This window comes from Oryctolagus cuniculus, chromosome 20 (assembly GCF_964237555.1).
Source record: "Oryctolagus cuniculus chromosome 20, mOryCun1.1, whole genome shotgun sequence".
NCBI classification, from domain to species: Eukaryota; Metazoa; Chordata; class Mammalia; order Lagomorpha; family Leporidae; genus Oryctolagus; species Oryctolagus cuniculus.
This window is the reverse complement of record NC_091451.1, coordinates 36,959,791-36,978,155: the sequence shown is the minus strand read 5'-3', so window position 1 is coordinate 36,978,155 and position 18,365 is coordinate 36,959,791. Positions and strand designations below refer to the sequence as shown.

The following is an 18,365-nucleotide window of genomic DNA, read 5'->3' as shown; positions in this document are numbered from 1 at the left end:
GTGTGGTTTTTGGTCAGGCAGGACAGCGCGACAGCTCCTGAGAGAACTGATTAGGACTTCTAATTCAAAACAAGCGTTAACTTTTACTTTCCCTTTTTTGTAGTCAAGTGCCTGTTTTTATAGTAAAGAACCATTTCTTGAATGGCAGCCTTGCTTACCTCACATTTTAAAAGGAGTGAAAAGCGCCCCTTCAAGTGTCATCACCTTTCTTGTTGACCAAGAGCGTGACACTGGAGTCTACCTCTTCCATAACCGGGTAGGTCTTATGGAGTCCACCTCTTCCATAACCGGGTGGATCTTATGGAGTCCACCTCTTCCATGACCGGGTGGGTCTTATGGAGTCCACCTCTTCCATGACCGGGTGGGTCTTATGGAGTCCACCTCTTCCATAACCGGGTGGGTCTTATGGAGTCCACCTCTTCCATGACCGGGTGGGTCTTATGGAGTCCACCTCTTCCATGACCGGGTGGGTCTTAGGTCCCACAGGTGATTGCTCTCGACACTGCAACAGTGAAAATGCACCTTAGCAGCAGGTATTTCCAAGTTTGCTAAGAACCTGGTGAAAATGCCCATCAGAAGATTATTTAAGATTAGTAATATCGTTCGACACTTCGGCATTTTCCCACCTCTGACTGTCGTCTGGTTTGAGGAAAATGGAAAGCGTGATACTGTTTGCACAGCGATTCTCCCTTACTGCTTCTCCAGGAAAATAGAAGCTGAGTTTTTCTACATAAGTTTAAGTTTCCATAGAATGTTTAGTTACAATGAACAAAAAAGTAACTCATTTTCACAGATCCATATTTTCTATTCCAAATGCCCTTGATCCTATCTATGAATTAGAATTATTCTAAGAATCATTTTTTTTTGACAGGCAGAGTGGACAGTGAGAGAGAGAGACAGAGAGAAAGGTCTTCCTTTGCTGTTGGTTCACCCTCCAATGGCCACCGCAGCCAGCGCGCTGTGGCCGGCACACCGTGCTGATCCGAAGCCAGGAGCCAGGTACTTATCCTGGTCTCCCATGGGGTGCAGGGCCCAAGCACTTGGGCCATCCTCCACTGCACTCCCTGGCCACAGCAGAGAGCTGGCCTGGAAGAGGGGCAACCGGGACAGAATCTAGTGCCCCGACCGGGACTAGAACCCAGTGTGCCGGCACCGCAAGGCGGAGGATTAGCCTTTTGAGCCACGGCGCCGGCCCTAAGAATCATTTTTAAAAATTACAAAAAGTTCAGCTCCCACCCTCAAGATTGCAGGGGAGAGGGGCTGGTGCTGAGGTGTAGTGGGTTAAGCTGCAGCCTGCAGTGTTGGCACCCCATATGGGCATCGGTTCAAGTCCCCACTGCTCCACTTCCAATCCAGCTCCCTGTAATGTGCCTGAGAAAGCAATGGAGAATAGCCCAAGTGCACCCAAATGGGAGACCCAGAAGAAGCTTCTGGCTCCTGGCTTCAACCTGGCCCATCCCTAGCTGTTGTAGCCATTTGGGGAATAAACCAACAGTTGGAAGATCTCACTCTCTTGCTATAATTCTGCCTTTCAAACACATAAATATTAAAGAAAAAGACTGTAGGGAAGGGAGAAAACTTCCAGCATAATAGTTATGAGCATGGGCGTTGGCTTCTGCCTGCCAAGCTCAGTAATAACTCTGCCATAAATCTCTGCCATCTATTATACAACTGTGAACAAATTATCTAATCTCCTACGCTTCATTTTCAACACCTGGAAGGCGAGTGGGGGGGGAGCAGTGGAGTAGAGAGAGAGTCATTATCCCTGCTCTTTCCGGGTCTGTGCTGTGTTCACGTCTGTGTCCCTATCATAGTCAAAAACTGAGTGGCTGGCGCCGCGGCTCACTAGGCTAATCCTCCACCTGCGGCACCGGCACCCTGAGTTCTAGTCCCGGTTGGGGCGCCGGATTCTTTCCCGGTTGCCCCTCTTCCAGGCCAGCTCTCTGCTGTGGCCCGGGAAGGCAGTGGAGGATGGCCCAAGTGCTTGGGCCCTGCACCCACGGGAGACCAGGAGGAAGCACCTGGCTCCTGGCTTCAGATCAGTGTGGTACGCCGGCCGCAGCAGCCACTGGGGGGTGAACCAACGGCAAAGGAAGACCTTTCTCTCTGTCTCTCTTTCTCACTGTCCACTCTGCCTGTCAAAAAAAAAAAAAAAAAAAAAAACAACTGAGTGACAGGGAAGGCTAAGGACTATAACGTGGCCTAATAATGATTGAAAAATTCTCGTGACACGCTCCTTCTCTTTAAATCTAGATCCAGAACATCGCTACTGCCTCCGTGAACATCCTAAACAATAGCAAGCCAAATCTGCTCCCGAAATTCCCACTCTTCCAGTTTCCTTCCTCATTCTCTTCTCCCGTGGGAATGATATTCCATCCCCGAAGTCACTTTCTGTACGCCTATGGCAATCAGGTATGTACGCAGAAGGTGCCACCTGGGGCACGGGGAAATTCACCCATGTGTTCTATACTGAGCAGTTGTGTGCAAGGACAGAGGCCCCGCCCAATGATGGAGGCAGTGGAAATGGGAGGAAAACAATGAATAGTTACTGACTGTTGGTGCAAAACTTTCAGTGAGTGCTTTGGCTGATAAAATGAGTTACCTTGAATTATTTTGCCAACTATAATACAGTTCTCACAACTCTAACCTAATCTTTGCCATTAATCCGTTACAAGTGTGTTTCTGTCTGGTATTTCCGGCATGTAATGTCTGCTTTTCTTTCTTTGACTTTGCCTAAGCTTGGTTGTCTAGCTATGCTGTTCTTAAAGCTACTCTGATGCATTCTCCATCCTCTGTCTCACCTTCAGTCCATTAGCTCCCTAGTAGTAGCCCAAAGTCTCGACCAAGGCGTGATTACGCTGTATCTGTGGGGCATCAGGCGGTTTAAAAGGAGCACAGGGGCTGGGGTGACCTTGTAGCATAGCAGGTTAAGCCACCACCTGCAATGCCAGCATCCCATATGGGCAGTGGTTAGCATGCTAGCTGCTTCACTTCCAATCCAGCTCCCTGCTAATGGCCTGGGAGAAGCAGTGCAAGGTGGCCCAGGTGCTTGGACCCCTGCTACCCACATGGGAGACTTGAAAGAAGCTCTTGACTTCAGCCCTGACCATTACGGGCATCAGATTGTTACTTCCCTGTCTCTGTCTCTCTGTCTTGTACTTTCAAATAAATAAATAAATCTTAAAAAAAAAGGAGTACAAACATGAAATAGTAAGGAAACTTCAGAACCAAGAAAGTTCTGCGGTGACTTCCAAGGAAGGCAACTAATTCTGAATCTCGAGAGAACTGTGAAAGTGTTACAATGTGTCCCAGCTCTTCTTGAAACTCCCTTGCTCATTTTGGTCTCACACTAACTGGTTAAAAGCTTGAATTCTCCTTGTCCCTTGCCTTTTGATGCCCCAACACTAGGAACACAATTCCTTTTTTTTTTTTAAGATTTATTTTATTTATTTGAAAGAGTTACAGAGAGAGGTAGAGACAGAGAGGTCTTCCATCCACTGGTTCACTCCCCAGATGGCCACAACGGCTGGAGCTGCGCTAATCCGGAGCCAGGAGTCTCTTCTGGGTCTCCCACGTGGGTGCAGGGGCCCAAGAACTTGGGCCATCTTCTACTGCTTTCCCAGGCCACAGCAGAGAGCTGGATCGGAAGAGGAGCGGCTGGGACTAGATCTGGCGCCCATATTGGATGCTGGCGCTTCAGGCCAGGGTGTTAACCCGCTGTGCCACAGCGCCATGCCCGGAACACAATTTCCATCCTGTGGCATCAAGGCTGCTTTGCACGTGCACCAGGCAAACATCTCAGCGAAGTTTCTGGGCACGTGTTTCTCGCAGTCCACATCTCTTGTTCTACGTTCATCCGTGTATGTAGCTTGTCTATGAGGAAGCAGAGCTGTCTAGGACAGCCAAGCACCATGTAATGCTCTGCTCAGTCATGGAGCATACCTAGTCATAACCTAGCTTTATGGAGCATAACCTAGCACAAGTCTGGCTATCGGGAAAAAATGTCTAAGACATCCTAAAAGAAAAAAAATTTTGGAGAGACAGAGCAAATGTCAGAAGCAGACAGGGATATTGGACTTGTCAGGCTGAGAATTTAAAACAGTTGAGATCAAGATGCTAGGAGCTCTAATGTACAAAGCAGACAGAACACATGGGCAATGGGAGCAGAGGAATGGACACTTTATGAAAGAACCAAAAGAAACACCAGAGAACAAAAGCACTACAACAGAAATGAAAAATGCCTTTGATGGGCTAAGGAGTCGCCTAGACAGGTCGAAACAAAAATCTCTGAACTCAAGGACATCTCAGTTGAAGCTGCTGAAGCTGAAAAGCAGAGGGGAAAATAGACTGGGGGGAAAAAAATAGACTAGAGCTTGGCACAGTGGTAGAATCATAGCCTGCGGAGCAGAGAGAGTCTCTTCAACAAATGGTGCTGGAATCACAGGCATCCACATGCCAAAAAACAGAAAGAAATCCAGACATAACACCCTGCACTCCTCAAAGTGTTAACTCGGCAGGGCAGGCATTTGACTTAGGGGTTAGGACGCCTGCCTTCCACATCAGTGCCTGGGTTCAATTCCTGGCCCTGGCTTCTGACTCCAGCTTTCTGCCAGTGCAGACCCGAGACACAGTAATGCTAGAGTAGCTAACTGTGTTCCTATCACCCACATGGGAGACCTGGATGGAGATCCCAGCTCCTAGCACAGCCCCAGATGTTGCAGGATTTGGGGGAATAAAACTTCAGATGGTGGAGCTCATTCTCCCCCATTCCTCCCTCCACCCCAAATAAAGAAATAAATAAATACTCAATGTATCACAGACCTAAATATAATGTAAAATGCAAAACTATAAAGCTTTTAGAAGATATCATAGAAGAAAAGCTGTATGACCTTGGGTTTGCCAATAGCACTATCCATTAAAGGAACAATTGATGAGGTGGACTTCTTTAAAATCTTGCTCTGCAAAAAAAAATTGTCAAAAGAATGCAAAGACAAGGCACAGAGGATGAGAAAAGTATTTCAAAAGGCACATCAGTTGAAAAATTGTTCCACAAAAGCCAGTGCAGAGGCATAGTGGGTAAAGCTGCAGCCTGCAGAGCTGGAATCCCATATGGGTGCCAGTTTGAGTCCTGGCTGCTCCACTTCCGATCCAGCTCCCTGCTGTGGCCTGGGAAAGGAGTGGAAAATGGCCCAAGTGCTTGGGCCCTGCACCCGCATGGAAGACCCAGAGGAAGCTCCTGGCTCCTGGCTTCAGATCGGCATTAGCTCCAGCCGTTGCAGCCATCTGGGGAGTGAACCAGCGGATGGAAGACCTCTCTCTCTCTCTCTCTCTCTCTCTCTCTCTGCTTCTCTGTAACTCTGCCTTTCAAATAAATCTTTTTTAAAAATACACAAAGAACTCTTAAAACTCAGTAAGAAAACAGGCCGGCGCCGCGGCTCACTAGGCTAATCCTCCGCCTAGCGGCGCTGGCACACCGGGTTCTAGTCCCGGTAGGGGCTCCGGATTCTGTCCCGGTTGCCCCTCTTCCAGGCCAGCCCTCTGCTGTGGCCAGGGAATGCAGTGGAGGATGGCCCAGGTGCTTGGGCCCTGCACCCCATGGGAGACCAGGAAAAAGCACCTGGCTCCTGGCTCCTGCCATCGGATCAGCGCGGTGCGCTGGCCGCAGCGCGCCAACCGCGGCGGCCATTGGAGGGTGAACCAACGGCAAAGGAAGACCTTTCTCTCTGTCTCTCTCTCTCTCTCACTGTCCACTCTGCCTGTCAAAAAAAAAAAAAAAAAAAAAAAAAAAAAAAAAACTCAGTAAGAAAACAGATAATGAAGTCTTCTACATCTTCCATCTCCTCCCCACAAAAAAGAAAAACTAAGCTCATTAAAGATATCCTAAGTGAAAATATAAGCTACAAACTGAGAGGTGATGCTTGCAATGGATTTAACTGAGAAGTAACTAGAGATAAGAATAAAGAATTCCTACCAAGCAACATGAGAAAGAGCCTAATATCTAAATGACACAAATAGATATTTCCCAGAAAAGAAAGCACAAGTAGAATAAACACATAAAGAGGTGGTGTAGCCACAAGAAATCAGGGAAATACTATCAAGAATGCAAAATGATATCATTTTCAGCGACTTACTTGGCCAAATTCTGACAATGCAAAAGTTGGAGAGAATGGGGATCAATTGGAACGCATCTTTGTTGCTGATAAGACAGCAAATCACCACAACTATTTTGGATAGCTGCTTAGTGTTATTATTATCCTATAAATTTGAACATTTTGCATATTTCATGACCCATTAATTTCACTTTTCAGTGAGGGAGACACATACATGAGAAGACATTTTAGAAGTGTTTATCCTGGCACTGTTAGTACAAGCGTTAAATAACTGAAAACAATCCAAGGGCCTGTAAATAGGAGAATGAATAGATAAATTACAGTTTACCCAGCACTGCAAATACAGATGAACTCAGCTATATGCAACAGATATGAATATAAGAAAATAATATTGGGTTAATCCACCTGCGGCACTAGTTTGAGTCCTGGCTGCTCCACTTCCAACGCAGCTCTCTGCTGTGGCCTGGGAAAGCAGTGGAAGATGGCCCAAGTCCTTGGGAGACCTGGATGAAGCTCCTGGCTCCTGGCTTCAGATTGGCGCAGCTCTGGCCATTGCAGCCAACTGGAGAGTGACCCAGTGGATGGAAGACCTCTCTCTCTGTCTCTCCCTCTTGCTGTCTATAACTCTACCTATCAAATAAATCAATAAAAAAATCTTCTAAAAAAAAAAGAAATAAAAGAAAGGAATGTTGGGGCCAGCACTGTGGCATAGCAGGTAAAGCTGTCACCTGCAGTGCCAGCATCCCATATGGGCACTGATTTGAGTCCCAGTTGCTCCACTTCTGATCCAGCCCTCTGCTGTAGCCTGGGAAAGCAGTAGAAGATGGCCCAAGTTCTTGGACCCCTGCAGCAATGTGGGAGACTCAGAGGAAGCTCCTAGCTCCTGGCTTCAGCCTGGCCCATTTCTGACCATTGTGGCCATTTGGGGAGTAAACCAGTGAATGGAAGACCTCTCTCTCTCTCTTTCTCTCTCTCTGCCTCTCTGTAATTCTGCCTTCCAAATAAATAAATAAATCTTTACAAAAAGAAAATAATGTTGAGGTAGGAAGTAAATTCTAGAAGAAAATGTATGCTACTAGAATGCTTTTTATAAAGATATTAGAGTACTTCAATAAGGTTGTGTAAAACATGAAATTAAAAGATATGTTTGCAGGGTGTGCTTTGGTCTGGCAATTAAGATGTCTGCATCCTGTGTCAGATGTCCTGGGTTCAAGTTCCAGCTCTGCTCACAATTCCAGCTTCCTGCCAAGGCACACCCCGAGAGGCAGCAGGGCATGGTGGCTCAAGTAGTTGATGCCTGGATTGAGTTCCTGGCTCCCAACTTTGGCCTGGCCCAGTGCCAGCCATCGTGGGCATTTGGGGACTGGACCAGCAGATGGGAGCTTGCTCTTGCTCTCTCTCTCTCTCTCTCTCTTTTTCTCTCTCTCTCTTATTTATAAATAGATATGTAATTTTTTTTGACAGGCAGAGTTAGACAGTGTGAGAGAGAGAGAGAGAGAGAGAGAGAAAGGTCTTCCTTCTGTTGGTTCACCCCCCAAATGGCTGCTACAGTCGGCGCGCTGAGCCAATCCGAAGCCAGGAGCCAGGTGCTTCCTCCTGGTCTCCCATGAGGGTGCAGGGCCCAAGCACTTGGGCCATCCTCCACTGCACTCCTGGGCCACAGCAGAGAGCTGGACTGGCAGAGGAGCAACTGGGACAGAATCCGGCACCCCAACCGGGACTAGAACCCGGTGTACCAGTGCCATGGCTCACTTGGCTAATCCTCTGTCTGCAGTGCCAGCACCCCAGGTTCTAGTCCCTGTCGGGGTACCGGATTCTGTCCCGGTTGTTCCTCTTCTAGTCCAGCTCTCTGCTGCGGCCCGGGAGTGCAGTGGAGGATGGCCCAAGTCCTTAGGCCCTGCACCCGCATGTGAGACCAGGAGGAAGCACTTGGCTCCTGGCTTTGGATCGGCCCAGCGCGCCAGCCATAGCAGCCATTTGGGGGGTGAACCAACGGAAAAAGGAAGACCTTTCTCTCTGTCTCTCTCTCTCACTGTCTAACTCTGCCTGTCAAAAAAAAAAAAAAAAATATGAAGCAAGAGAGAAACTTGCATGCTGTAGTGGTTTTAATCATTTGAGGACTAAGATCCCAAAGCACACTTTTGGCAAATGACAAGAGGCCCTTCCATACGGAATACGTTTGAGTCCTTATTCACTGGTTACCGAGAGCATGAAATTTCACGTCCCTGAGAGGTAAACCCAGATGCGTAGCATTCTCCCCTCTTTTGCGAACAAGGGAACTTGGTTCGGGAGAAGACAGGGGTAACTGTTGTGCGTGTATTTAGCACGCACTTACCATGTAGACCGTCACTTCGCTGCAGGCATGGTGCCACAGACCCCAGGACAGAAACCAAGGGTGGAGCAGTAGCCAACGGCTTTGCATGTGCGTGCGGGAGAGTGGGGAGGAGGGGTGCAGGAGAGACGTAGGACAGCAAAACAGCTGTGCCACGTGACCTGTGTGGGACGATTAGGCTGACCGGCACCTGCCGGCTGCTCCATGGCAGCTCTCCAGTGGGGTCTCATCCCTTTACTTCCCTAGGTTTGGCTTTCACTGGACGGCGGCAACACTTTCAAGTTAATAGCTGACTTCCATGGTGACATCATAACGAAGACATATCACAGTTTTTATACTTCTGATATCACTTTTGTCTCCCAGAGCGGAAAGGTGTACTTGACAAAGGCAGGTGAGGAAGTTGCTGTTGTTGGTGTGAGCCCTATGTGAGGGCCAGGGATTAGAAGATAAAAGAAAAACGTGCTTTATTAATCCAGTCCTGAATTCTCAACCCTGTGAGGGGCAGGGGTATAGGATCTACAGAAGGTGGATCCCATGAACAGCCCTAAAGAAAGGGACCCTTGGGTTGCAGAGGCAGAGTGAGAGAGAGAGACAGAGAGAAAAGTCTTCCTTGTTCACCCCCCAATGGCCGCTGCGGCTGGCATGCTGCAGCTGGCGCACCGCACTGATCCGAAGGCAGGAGCCAGGTGCTTCTCCTGGTCTCCCATGGGGTGCAGGGCCCAAGCACTTGGGCCATCCTCCACTGCACTCCCGGGCCACAGCAGAGAGCTGGAGTGGAAGAGGAGCAACCAGGACAGAATCTGGTGCCCCAACCAGGACTAGAACCCCGGGTGCTGGCGCCGCAGGCAGAGGATTAGCCTAGTGAGCTGCGGCGCCAGCCAGGCTGTGTTCTCTTTTATGATTTCAGCGATACCTACTTGCTCAAAAGTGAAATAATAATAACTGCCACTTACCGAGTGTGCTGAGCATGGTACAAGTATCACCCCGGCCCCCTTGAAGAAGCTGGTGACCCTGGCTTACTTTTGCTAATGCAGTTGATCCAACTGAGGTTGCACAGCTAATAAAAGGGGGCATTGCTCTCCATCACCTCGATTAGGTGACCTTGCTGTGTCACAGGTCAGGTCCTGGTGGCTCCTGTCAGTCTGTCTGCCCAATGGAAGAAACAGTTAATAATGATGGGCCTTGTTGACAGCTTTGATCACGAGGCCAACAAACGCTGACCTGATTTCCCTGCCTGTAGACGCATTGTTTGGTGCACACTGTACAGCCACTTTGCATGAAAACTCAGTACAATTGTTCATCCACCTCTGGGTTCTCCCTCTCTTGGATTCTGTAAAATACTTTGTGGTTCTACAATACAATGTGGAATTGTGGTCATTCCCCCAGCGACGTTGGCTTTATTGAGAATAGTGGTGCTTTGCTTTCTACTCTGCTGCATGCACAGCAACCTTGTTGCAAGGACAAGTTACAATGCAGTATTTTTTAGGCATTTAAGCATCAGTGAAACTCAACAAGTGTTGTACTAATGATTCAGGAAACTCAGCGTGATGAAGGTCCGAGCCTTTGAAGCACAGTCGATTCAAGTGCAGGCAATCGATCACTGTGGTGTGAGTGCCACCTGGTGGACAAAAGTTGTAAGGTACACCAATTATCAGACGTCTCAATTTCCAAAAGATGTCAAAATGGGAAAAGTGTATCTTGTTTATCAATGAAATATCACCTATTGAACCTTAGCAGTTATACCAGAAAATTTTACCATTGAAAATATGACTGAACAATAAGAAACCTGACTACATGTTTATGAGGAAACAACAATGAATGTTGATACCAGAAACAAAATGTGACAGTGTCTCAGAACCTCCTGATAAAGTAATCAAGAAAGATTCTTTTTTTTAAAGATCTATTTATTTATTTGAGAGGCAGAGTTACAGATAGGGGAGAAACAGGAAAGTCTTCCATCCACTGGGTCACTCCCCAAGTGGGTGCAGTGGCTGCGGCTGAGCTGATTGGAAGCCAAGAGCCAGGGCTTCTGGGTCTCCCACGCAGGTGCACAGGCCCCAGCACCTGGGCCGTCTTCCTCTGCTTTTCCAGGCCATACCAGAGAGCTGGATCAGAAGAGGAGCAGCCAGGACATGAACCCCATACGGGATCCTGGCGCTGTAGGCGGAGGCTTAGCCTAGTATGCCACAGCTCCAGCCCCTCAAGAAAGATTCTTTAAAAAGATTAGGGATGGAATAAGATCTGGAGTCCAAAAAATTCCAAGCTTTTCCATCCTAAAATGTAGTCCAAAATACCCTTTCCTCACAGGAATGGAAATGCGCATGATACAGGAGCTTTGTGAAATCCTTCACTGTGATCATCCATCCCACTGACATTCTTAAAATATGTTTACAATGCAAATCATTTTTAAAAACCAAAAGAAAATGAAATAACTAGTACAAGATAGAAAAGAAAGGGGAGGAAGAAAAACAGCAATTGTAAGAACCATGAACTAAAATAACCAAAAGTAGAGCCAGTATGCGGTCAACATCAATGTATGGAGTCGCCTGTGCCGGGAGTCACCTGTGCAGGGAGTTGCCTGTGCAGGGAGTCGCCTGTGCAGGGAGTCACCTGTGCAGGGAGTCACCTGTGCAGGGAGTCGCCTGTGCCGGGAGTCACCTGTGCGGGGAGTCGCCTGTGCGGGGAGTCGCCTGTGCAGGGAGTCGCCTGTGCAGGGAGTCGCCTGTGCCAGGAGTCGCCTGTGCAGGGAGTCACCTGTACAGGGAGTCACCTGTGCAGGGAGTCACCTGTGCCAGGAGTCACCTGTGCAGGGAGTCGCCTGTGCGGGGAGTCGCCTGTGCCGGGAGTCGCCTGTGCAGGGAGTCGCCTGTGCGGGGAGTCGCCTGTGCAGGGAGTCGCCTGTGCCAGGAGTCGCCTGTGCAGGTAGTCGCCTGTACAGGGAGTCGCCTGTGCGGGGAGTCGCCTGTGCGGGGAGTCGCCTGTGCAGGGAGTCGCCTGTGCGGGGAGTCGCCTGTGCAGGGAGTCGCCTGTGCCAGGAGTCGCCTGTGCAGGGAGTCGCCTGTGCAGGGAGTCGCCTGTGCAGGGAGTCGCCTGTGCCGGGAGTCGCCTGTGCAGGGAGTCGCCTGTGCCGGGAGTCGCCTGTGCAGGGAGTCGCCTGTGCAGGGAGTCGCCTGTGCCAGGAGTCGCCTGTGCAGGGAGTCACCTGTGCAGGGAGTCGCCTGTGCAGGGAGTCGCCTGTGCCGGGAGTCGCCTGTGCAGGGAGTCGCCTGTGCGGGGAGTCGCCTGTGCAGGGAGTCGCCTGTGCGGGGAGTCGCCTGTGCAGGGAGTCGCCTGTGCGGGGAGTCGCCTGTGCAGGGAGTCGCCTGTGCCGGGAGTCGCCTGTGCAGGGAGTCGCCTGTGCAGGGAGTCGCCTGTGCCGGGAGTCACCTGTGCAGGGAGTCGCCTGTGCGGGGAGTCGCCTGTGCAGGGAGTCGCCTGTGCCGGGAGTCGCCTGTGCGGGGAGTCGCCTGTGCAGGGAGTCGCCTGTACCGGGAGTCGCCTGTGCAGGGAGTCGCCTGTGCCGGGAGTCACCTGTGCAGGGAGTCGCCTGTGCAGGGAGTCGCCTGTGCAGGGAGTCACCTGTGCGGGGAGTCACCTGTGCAGGGAGTCGCCTATGTGGGGAGTCGCCTGTGCAGGGAGTCACCTGTGCAGGGAGTCGCCTGTGCAGGGAGTCGCCTGTGCGGGGAGTCGCCTGTGCGGGGAGTCGCCTGTGCAGGGAGTCGCCTGTGCAGGGAGTCACCTGTGCGGGGAGTCACCTGTGCAGGGAGTCGCCTGTGCGGGGAGTCGCCTGTGCCGGGAGTCACCTGTGCAGGGAGTCACCTGTGCAGGGAGTCGCCTGTGCGGGGAGTCGCCTGTGCCGGGAGTCACCTGTGCGGGGAGTCACCTGTGCAGGGAGTCGCCTGTGCAGGGAGTCGCCTGTGCGGGGAGTCGCCTGTGCAGGTAGTCGCCTGTGCCGGGAGTCACCTGTGGCAGGAGTCACCTGTGCCAGGAGTTGCCTGTGTGGGGAGTCACCTGTGCGGGGAGTCGCCTGTGCAGGGAGTCACCTGTGCGGGGAGTCGCCTGTGCAGGGAGTCACCTGTGCCGGGAGTCGCCTGTACAGGGAGTCGCCTGTGCAGGGAGTCGCCTGTGCAGGGAGTCGCCTGTGCCGGGAGTCACCTGTGCCGGGAGTCACCTGTGCAGGGAGTCGCCTGTGCGGGGAGTCGCCTGTGCAGGGAGTCGCCTGTGCCGGGAGTCGCCTGTGCAGGGAGTCACCTGTGCAGGTAGTCGCCTGTGCAGGGAGTCACCTGGGCCGGGAGTCACCTGTGGAGTCACCTGGGCCAGGAGTCGCCTGTGCTGGGAGTCACCTGTGCCTGGAGTCACCTGTGCAGGTAGTCGCCTGTGCGGGGAGTCACCTGTGCAGGTAGTCGCCTGTGCAGGGAGTCGCCTGTTTAGGAAGAGCACTCAGCAGGACCTCGCCACACCAGGCCAGTATGCGGTAGTAACAGGAAACTCTCCTAGGCATGACTCATGGGTAATAAAACTCCTGCAGGACAACGACCAGTAAATCCCAGGGATAGAAGGAAGTTGTTTATAAACAACCTGGGGAGAGACTGTGACCCTCTAAAGGCCTCAGGGTTATCTGTAACCCTGATTTGCATTGTCTGGGGGGCGGGGTATGAATCCCACGCTGGATCTGGTTTCTGCCAGGACTCCAAGCACTTGGAGAAAGCAGGTGTAGACCCTCCACAGAGGAAGGCATCCTCCTAGGCCTCAAAAGTGCCTCCATAATGTTCTCAGAAGTAGTGACCAGGTTTCAGCAAAAAGCATTCGAAGTAAAAGGAAACGAAGAACGGAGTAGAACATAAAGGAAAACCACCCATGAAGTCAGTGTTGGAATTCCTGCACGCAAGGTTTTTAAAACTCTATTTACTCTGTTTGCCAAAATAAAAGGCAACTTGAGAATATCTGCAGGCAATGGAAAAACGCAGTCATCTATTAAATTACGATTTTGAAATACAAATTTGGGAATGGAAAATACAAATTTGGCAATGGAAAATACAAATGCCACATCCAGAAACACTGGAGCTGGCATTGTGGCACAGCAAGATAAGCTGCCTTTGGGATGCGCACGTCCCACGTCAGACTGCCTGGTTTGAGTTCCAGCTAGCAACCCACTTCTGATCCAGCTTCCTGCCACGGCACACCAGGGAGGCAGCAGGCGGTGGCTCGAGTACTCGAACCCCTGCCACCTGTGTGGGAGACCCAGTGCAGTTCCTGCTTCCGGTTCTGACCTGGGCCTGTCCTTACTGTTGTGGTTATTTGGGAAGAGAACCAGCAGATGGAAGATTGTGTGTGTGTGTGTGTGTGTGTGTGTGTGAGAGAGAGAGAGAGAGAGAGAGAGAAAGAGAGAGAGAGAGAGAGAGAGGGAGATTCTGCCTTTCAAGTGAATCAAAATTTAAAAAGGAAGTATTTAAATAAGAAACATTTTAGCAAACCAAGAAAAAAAGATAACTTCTTAAGAGTTTCAGTTGAGGGAGGGGTGCAGTCGGTCGTGGGGAGGGACCACAACAAGTACCAGATTTCAGAGTAACACGTCCAAAGCCTCGATGCAGAATCAGGAAGCCCCAAGGAAGCAGGCTCCCGCCACTTGTGCTCCTCATTGCACTGGAGGGCCAGACTAGCCGAGAGAGGAGCAGCCGTGTGTAACAAGGGGGAAGGTGGAGAGCAAGAAGCAAAGCTGTCGCTGAGACAGGCGCTTCGATTGTGGACGTGGAGGACCTGAGGCTGGGGTGGCTGAGCAGAGGAAGCATCCCAAACAGGACCGACCAGAGGCCACCAGGATCCAGGTCACAATGGCCCTGGGAAGAGGTTGTGACTCACCATCGTCGACTGGTGCTTGGCTTGCTCTTTTGAGAATGGGCTGAAGGGGTCTAGAGGCAGAATCATGGCGACCAATAGATCAGCCAGAAGGCCCAGGACAGGTGACGACGTTTGGATTCTATACACGTGATGTTTCGGGTTAGGATTTTTCAACATATGCTGACGCACCAACAGTGTACGTGCGTTCAGTAGAAATGTGCCTCAAATTTTGAGTTTCGATCCTTTGCTGGACTGGGCCTTCACCTGCCTCAGTGAACAGGTGCTGGACGACATGGAGCCTGGAGAAGACCTTCAGGGATGGGTTTGACTAAGTTGAGAGTCTCAGAACCCTTCATTTAAATGAAGTTCTTACAACGTATGCAATTAAAATTTTTCTAGTTGTGTTACATCAGTATTAGCAGACTTCTGTTTATTTCCTACTAGGATTAAGCAAATACACTAAGATTGGAAATGTTGCCGATAAAATCTTCACATTATACTATGACCACTTGGGATTCATACATAAACTGACTCCAGATCACTTTGAAGCTGGCAGGTCAATCTCCACCTTAGAAAATTCTAGAAGTATTTTTGGACAGGTAAGTGATATAATCATTGAAACAGTTTGTGCTCTTTTTTTGGGGGGGAGGGTTGCTTTTAAAAAAATAAAAATATTTACTTATTTCAAAGGCAAAGTTACAGAGAGAGACAGCCAGCCAGATCTTACATCGCTGGCTACTCTCCAAATGGCTACAATGGCTAGGGCTACTCCAGACTGAAACCAGGAGCCAGGAACTCAGTTTGGGTCTCCCATGTGAGTGGCAGGGGACTGAGCACTTGGGCCATCCTCTGCTGCCTTCCCTGGCACAGCAACATGGAGCTGGATCAGGACTGGAGCAGCTGGGATGTGTGGGATGTGGGTATCACAGGAAGGGGCCCAACTGACTGTGCACAGTGCCGGCCGCTTGCCTTGATTAAGGAATACATGCCACATTCTTTATGCGGAATAGTGGGAAAACAAGAAAGTGTTTTCCTTAGGGACAAAGTTTTTCTTAAGATTTTATTTATTTATTTGAAAGCCTGAGTTAGAGAGAGAGAGAGAGAGAGAGAGAGAGAGAGAGGATCTTCCATCTGCTGGTTCACTCCCCAAATGGCTACAGTGGCTGGGGCTGGGCCAGGCCAGAGCCAGGAGCCTGGGACTCCATCTGAATCTCCCACATGGGTGCAGGGACCCAAGTACTTGGGCCCTCTTCCACTGCTTCCCCAGGCACATTAGCAGGAGTCTGGATCAAAGAAGTGAAGCAGCTAAAACTAGAACCATATGGGATGCCGGCAGCACAGACTGTGGCTTACCCTGCTGTTCCACAATGCCAGGTCCAGGGACAAACTCTCACTAATGCACTATGTTCCATTTAACTTGCTAATTTTTAAAAAAGTTTATTTTGTTTATCTGAAAAGCAGAGTGACAGAGAGAGAATGAGATCTTCCATCCATTAGTTTACTCCCCAAATGGTCGCAACAACCAGAGCTGAGCAAGGCCAAAGCCATTAGCCAAGAGCTTTATATGGGTATGCCATGTGGGTGCTAGCAGCTGAAATACTAAGGTCGTCCTTCACTGCCCTCCCAGGGGCTTTAGCAGGAAGCTGGATCAGAAACAGAGCAGCTAGGACTCAAACCAGCACTCCTATAAGGGATACTGGCGTCACAAGTGATGGCTAACTCAGCTGTGCCTCGATACCAGCCCTGGCCCTATTTAACTAACGGAAAACCTCCATACCACAGGGATCAGCCCCAGCACCTTCCACGCAGGGTGCACAGCTTCAGCCTCCACTCGGACAATCTCCATGCAAATATTGAGTGGCAGACCCTCCGTGTCTTCCAAGCTGGGTCCCTGACTCCCAGTGCACGCTCGGTGGGGCTGAGCACCTCGAAGAGTTCAAGTTCAATCTTGAAGGACTGGGAGTTTCCTTCCTCACTCATGCTAACCCTGCTGCCCTGGGAGGGGCATTCTCCTCTTGAGAGCGAGCGCTGCTGGCCTCCCTGGACACCGGCACGTGCAGTGTGCCGCCTGTGACTGCACCTGTGCCCAGCAGTTCATTGTTGACCACGCAGTCGTGAAATACCTCTACATATCAGAAAAAAAATCAAACACTTTTGACCGAAATTGAATCAAAACCTTTCCTTTGGCTTAAAAGAAATAGTGCAAAAAGTGTAGTTTTCTTTCTTTTTTTTTTTAATTTATTTATTGTTTACTTGAGAGTCAGAGTTACACAGAGAGAGGAGAGACAGAGAGAGAGAGAGGTCTTCTATCCGTTGGTTCACTCCCCAATTGGCCGCAACGGCCGGAACTGCACGGATCCGAAGCCAGGAGCCAGGAGCTTCTTCCAGGTCTCCTACGTGGGTGCAGGGGCCCAAGGACTTGGGTCATCCTCTACTGCTATCCCAGGCCACAGCAGAGAGCTGGATCAGAAGAGGAGCAGCTGGGTCTTGAACTGGCACCCATATGGGATGCTGGTGCTTCAGGCCAGGACGTTAACCCACTGTGCCACAGCACCGGCCCAAAGAATGTAGTTTTCAAAGATCATTCCAGGGTGGGTGTTTGGCACTGTGGTTAAGACACTGCTTGGGGCCGGTGCCGCGGCTCACTAGGCTAATCCTCCGCCTAGCGGCGCCGGCACACCAGGTTCTAGTCCCGGTCGGGGCACCGGATTCTGTCCCGGTTGCCCCTCTTCCAGGCCAGCCCTCTGCTGTGGCCAGGGAGTGCAGTGGAGGATGGCCCAGGTGCTTGGGCCCTGCACCCCATGGGAGACCAGGAAAAGCACCTGGCTCCTGGCTCCTGCCATCGGATCAGCATGGTGCGCCGGCCGCAGCGCGCCGGCCGCAGCGCGCCGGCCGCGGCGGCCATTGGAGGGTGAACCAACGGTGAAGGAAAACATTTCTCTCTGTCTCTCTCTCACTGTCCACTCTGCCTGTCAAAAAAAAAAAAAAAAAAAAAAAAAAAACCTGCAATGTCCTTGGTTCTGGAGTACCAATTCTGATTCCAGGCATCTGCAGTGCACACCCTGGGAGGCAGCAGGTGGTGGCTCAAGTACTTGGGTCCCTGCCACCAGCGTGGGAGACCCAGACTGAGTTCCAGGCAAATGATTTTGGCCTGGTCTACCCCTGGCTGTTATGGACATTCAGGGAGTGAAACAGCAGATAAGAGATATTGTCTGTCTGTCTGTCTCTCTCTCTTTCTCATCCCTCTGCCTTTCAAAAACAGAACAAAAAATTAAAATCTCTCTCTATAACTCTTTCAAATAAATAAAATAAATCTTAAAAAAAATTAAAATCCCTGCAATGGCCAGGCCAAGACTTCAGGGGAAAGCACAGTGTCCTGGCTTCTCCTGTCTGAGCTCTGCTTCCTACAGACAGGGACTCCCGTGTGCTGCTAGGAGGCCGCCACAGGATGCCCTGGGTGCTCCCTCTGGTCTGAGGCATGGATCCTGTGCATAGACACGGTGTGACGTAATCGGGAGGGCAGAACTAACCAACAAGGCAGTTCCCTCAGTGTTCCACTATCATCATACTTTTTTTAAAGAGATTTATTTATTAGCCGGTGCCGCGGCTCACTAGGCTAATCCTCCACCTTGCGGCGCCGGCACACCGGGTTCTAGTCCCGGTTGGGGCGCCGGATTCTGTCCCGGTTGCCCCTCTTCCAGGCCAGCTCTCTGCTATGGCCAGGGAGTGCAGTGGAGGATGGCCCAGGTGCTTGGGCCCTGCACCCCATGGGAGACCAGGAAAAGCACCTGGCTCCTGGCTCCTGCCAGGATCAGCGCGGTGCGCCGGCTGCAGCGGCGGCCATTGGAGGGTGAACCAACGGCAAAAGGAAGACCTTTCTCTCTCTGTCTCTCTCTCTCACTGTCCACTCTGCCTGTCAAAAAAAAAAAAAAGATTTATTTATTTATTTGAAAGAGTTACACAGAGAGAAGGAGAGGCACAGAGAGAGGTCTTCCATCCACTGGTTCACTCCCTAGTTGGCTGCAACAGTCAGAGCTGTGCCAATC

General features: G+C 50.7%; 1 protein-coding gene across 5 annotated transcripts in view; it reads left to right on the top strand.

Annotated features, from left to right (window-relative positions):
- The window catches only part of CATSPERB (cation channel sperm associated auxiliary subunit beta), a 112,283-nt gene that overhangs the window by 47,733 nt on the left and 46,185 nt on the right, over positions 1-18,365 (top strand). For all 5 annotated transcript variants that reach the window (XM_051826126.2, XM_051826125.2, XM_051826124.2 and 2 more), the window contains 4 exons: positions 104-256; positions 2,254-2,412; positions 8,689-8,833; positions 14,764-14,918. In XM_051826126.2, coding sequence (XP_051682086.2) covers positions 104-256; positions 2,254-2,412; positions 8,689-8,833; positions 14,764-14,918 — 612 coding nt within the window. The remainder of the gene's footprint in view (positions 1-103; positions 257-2,253; positions 2,413-8,688; positions 8,834-14,763; positions 14,919-18,365) is intronic.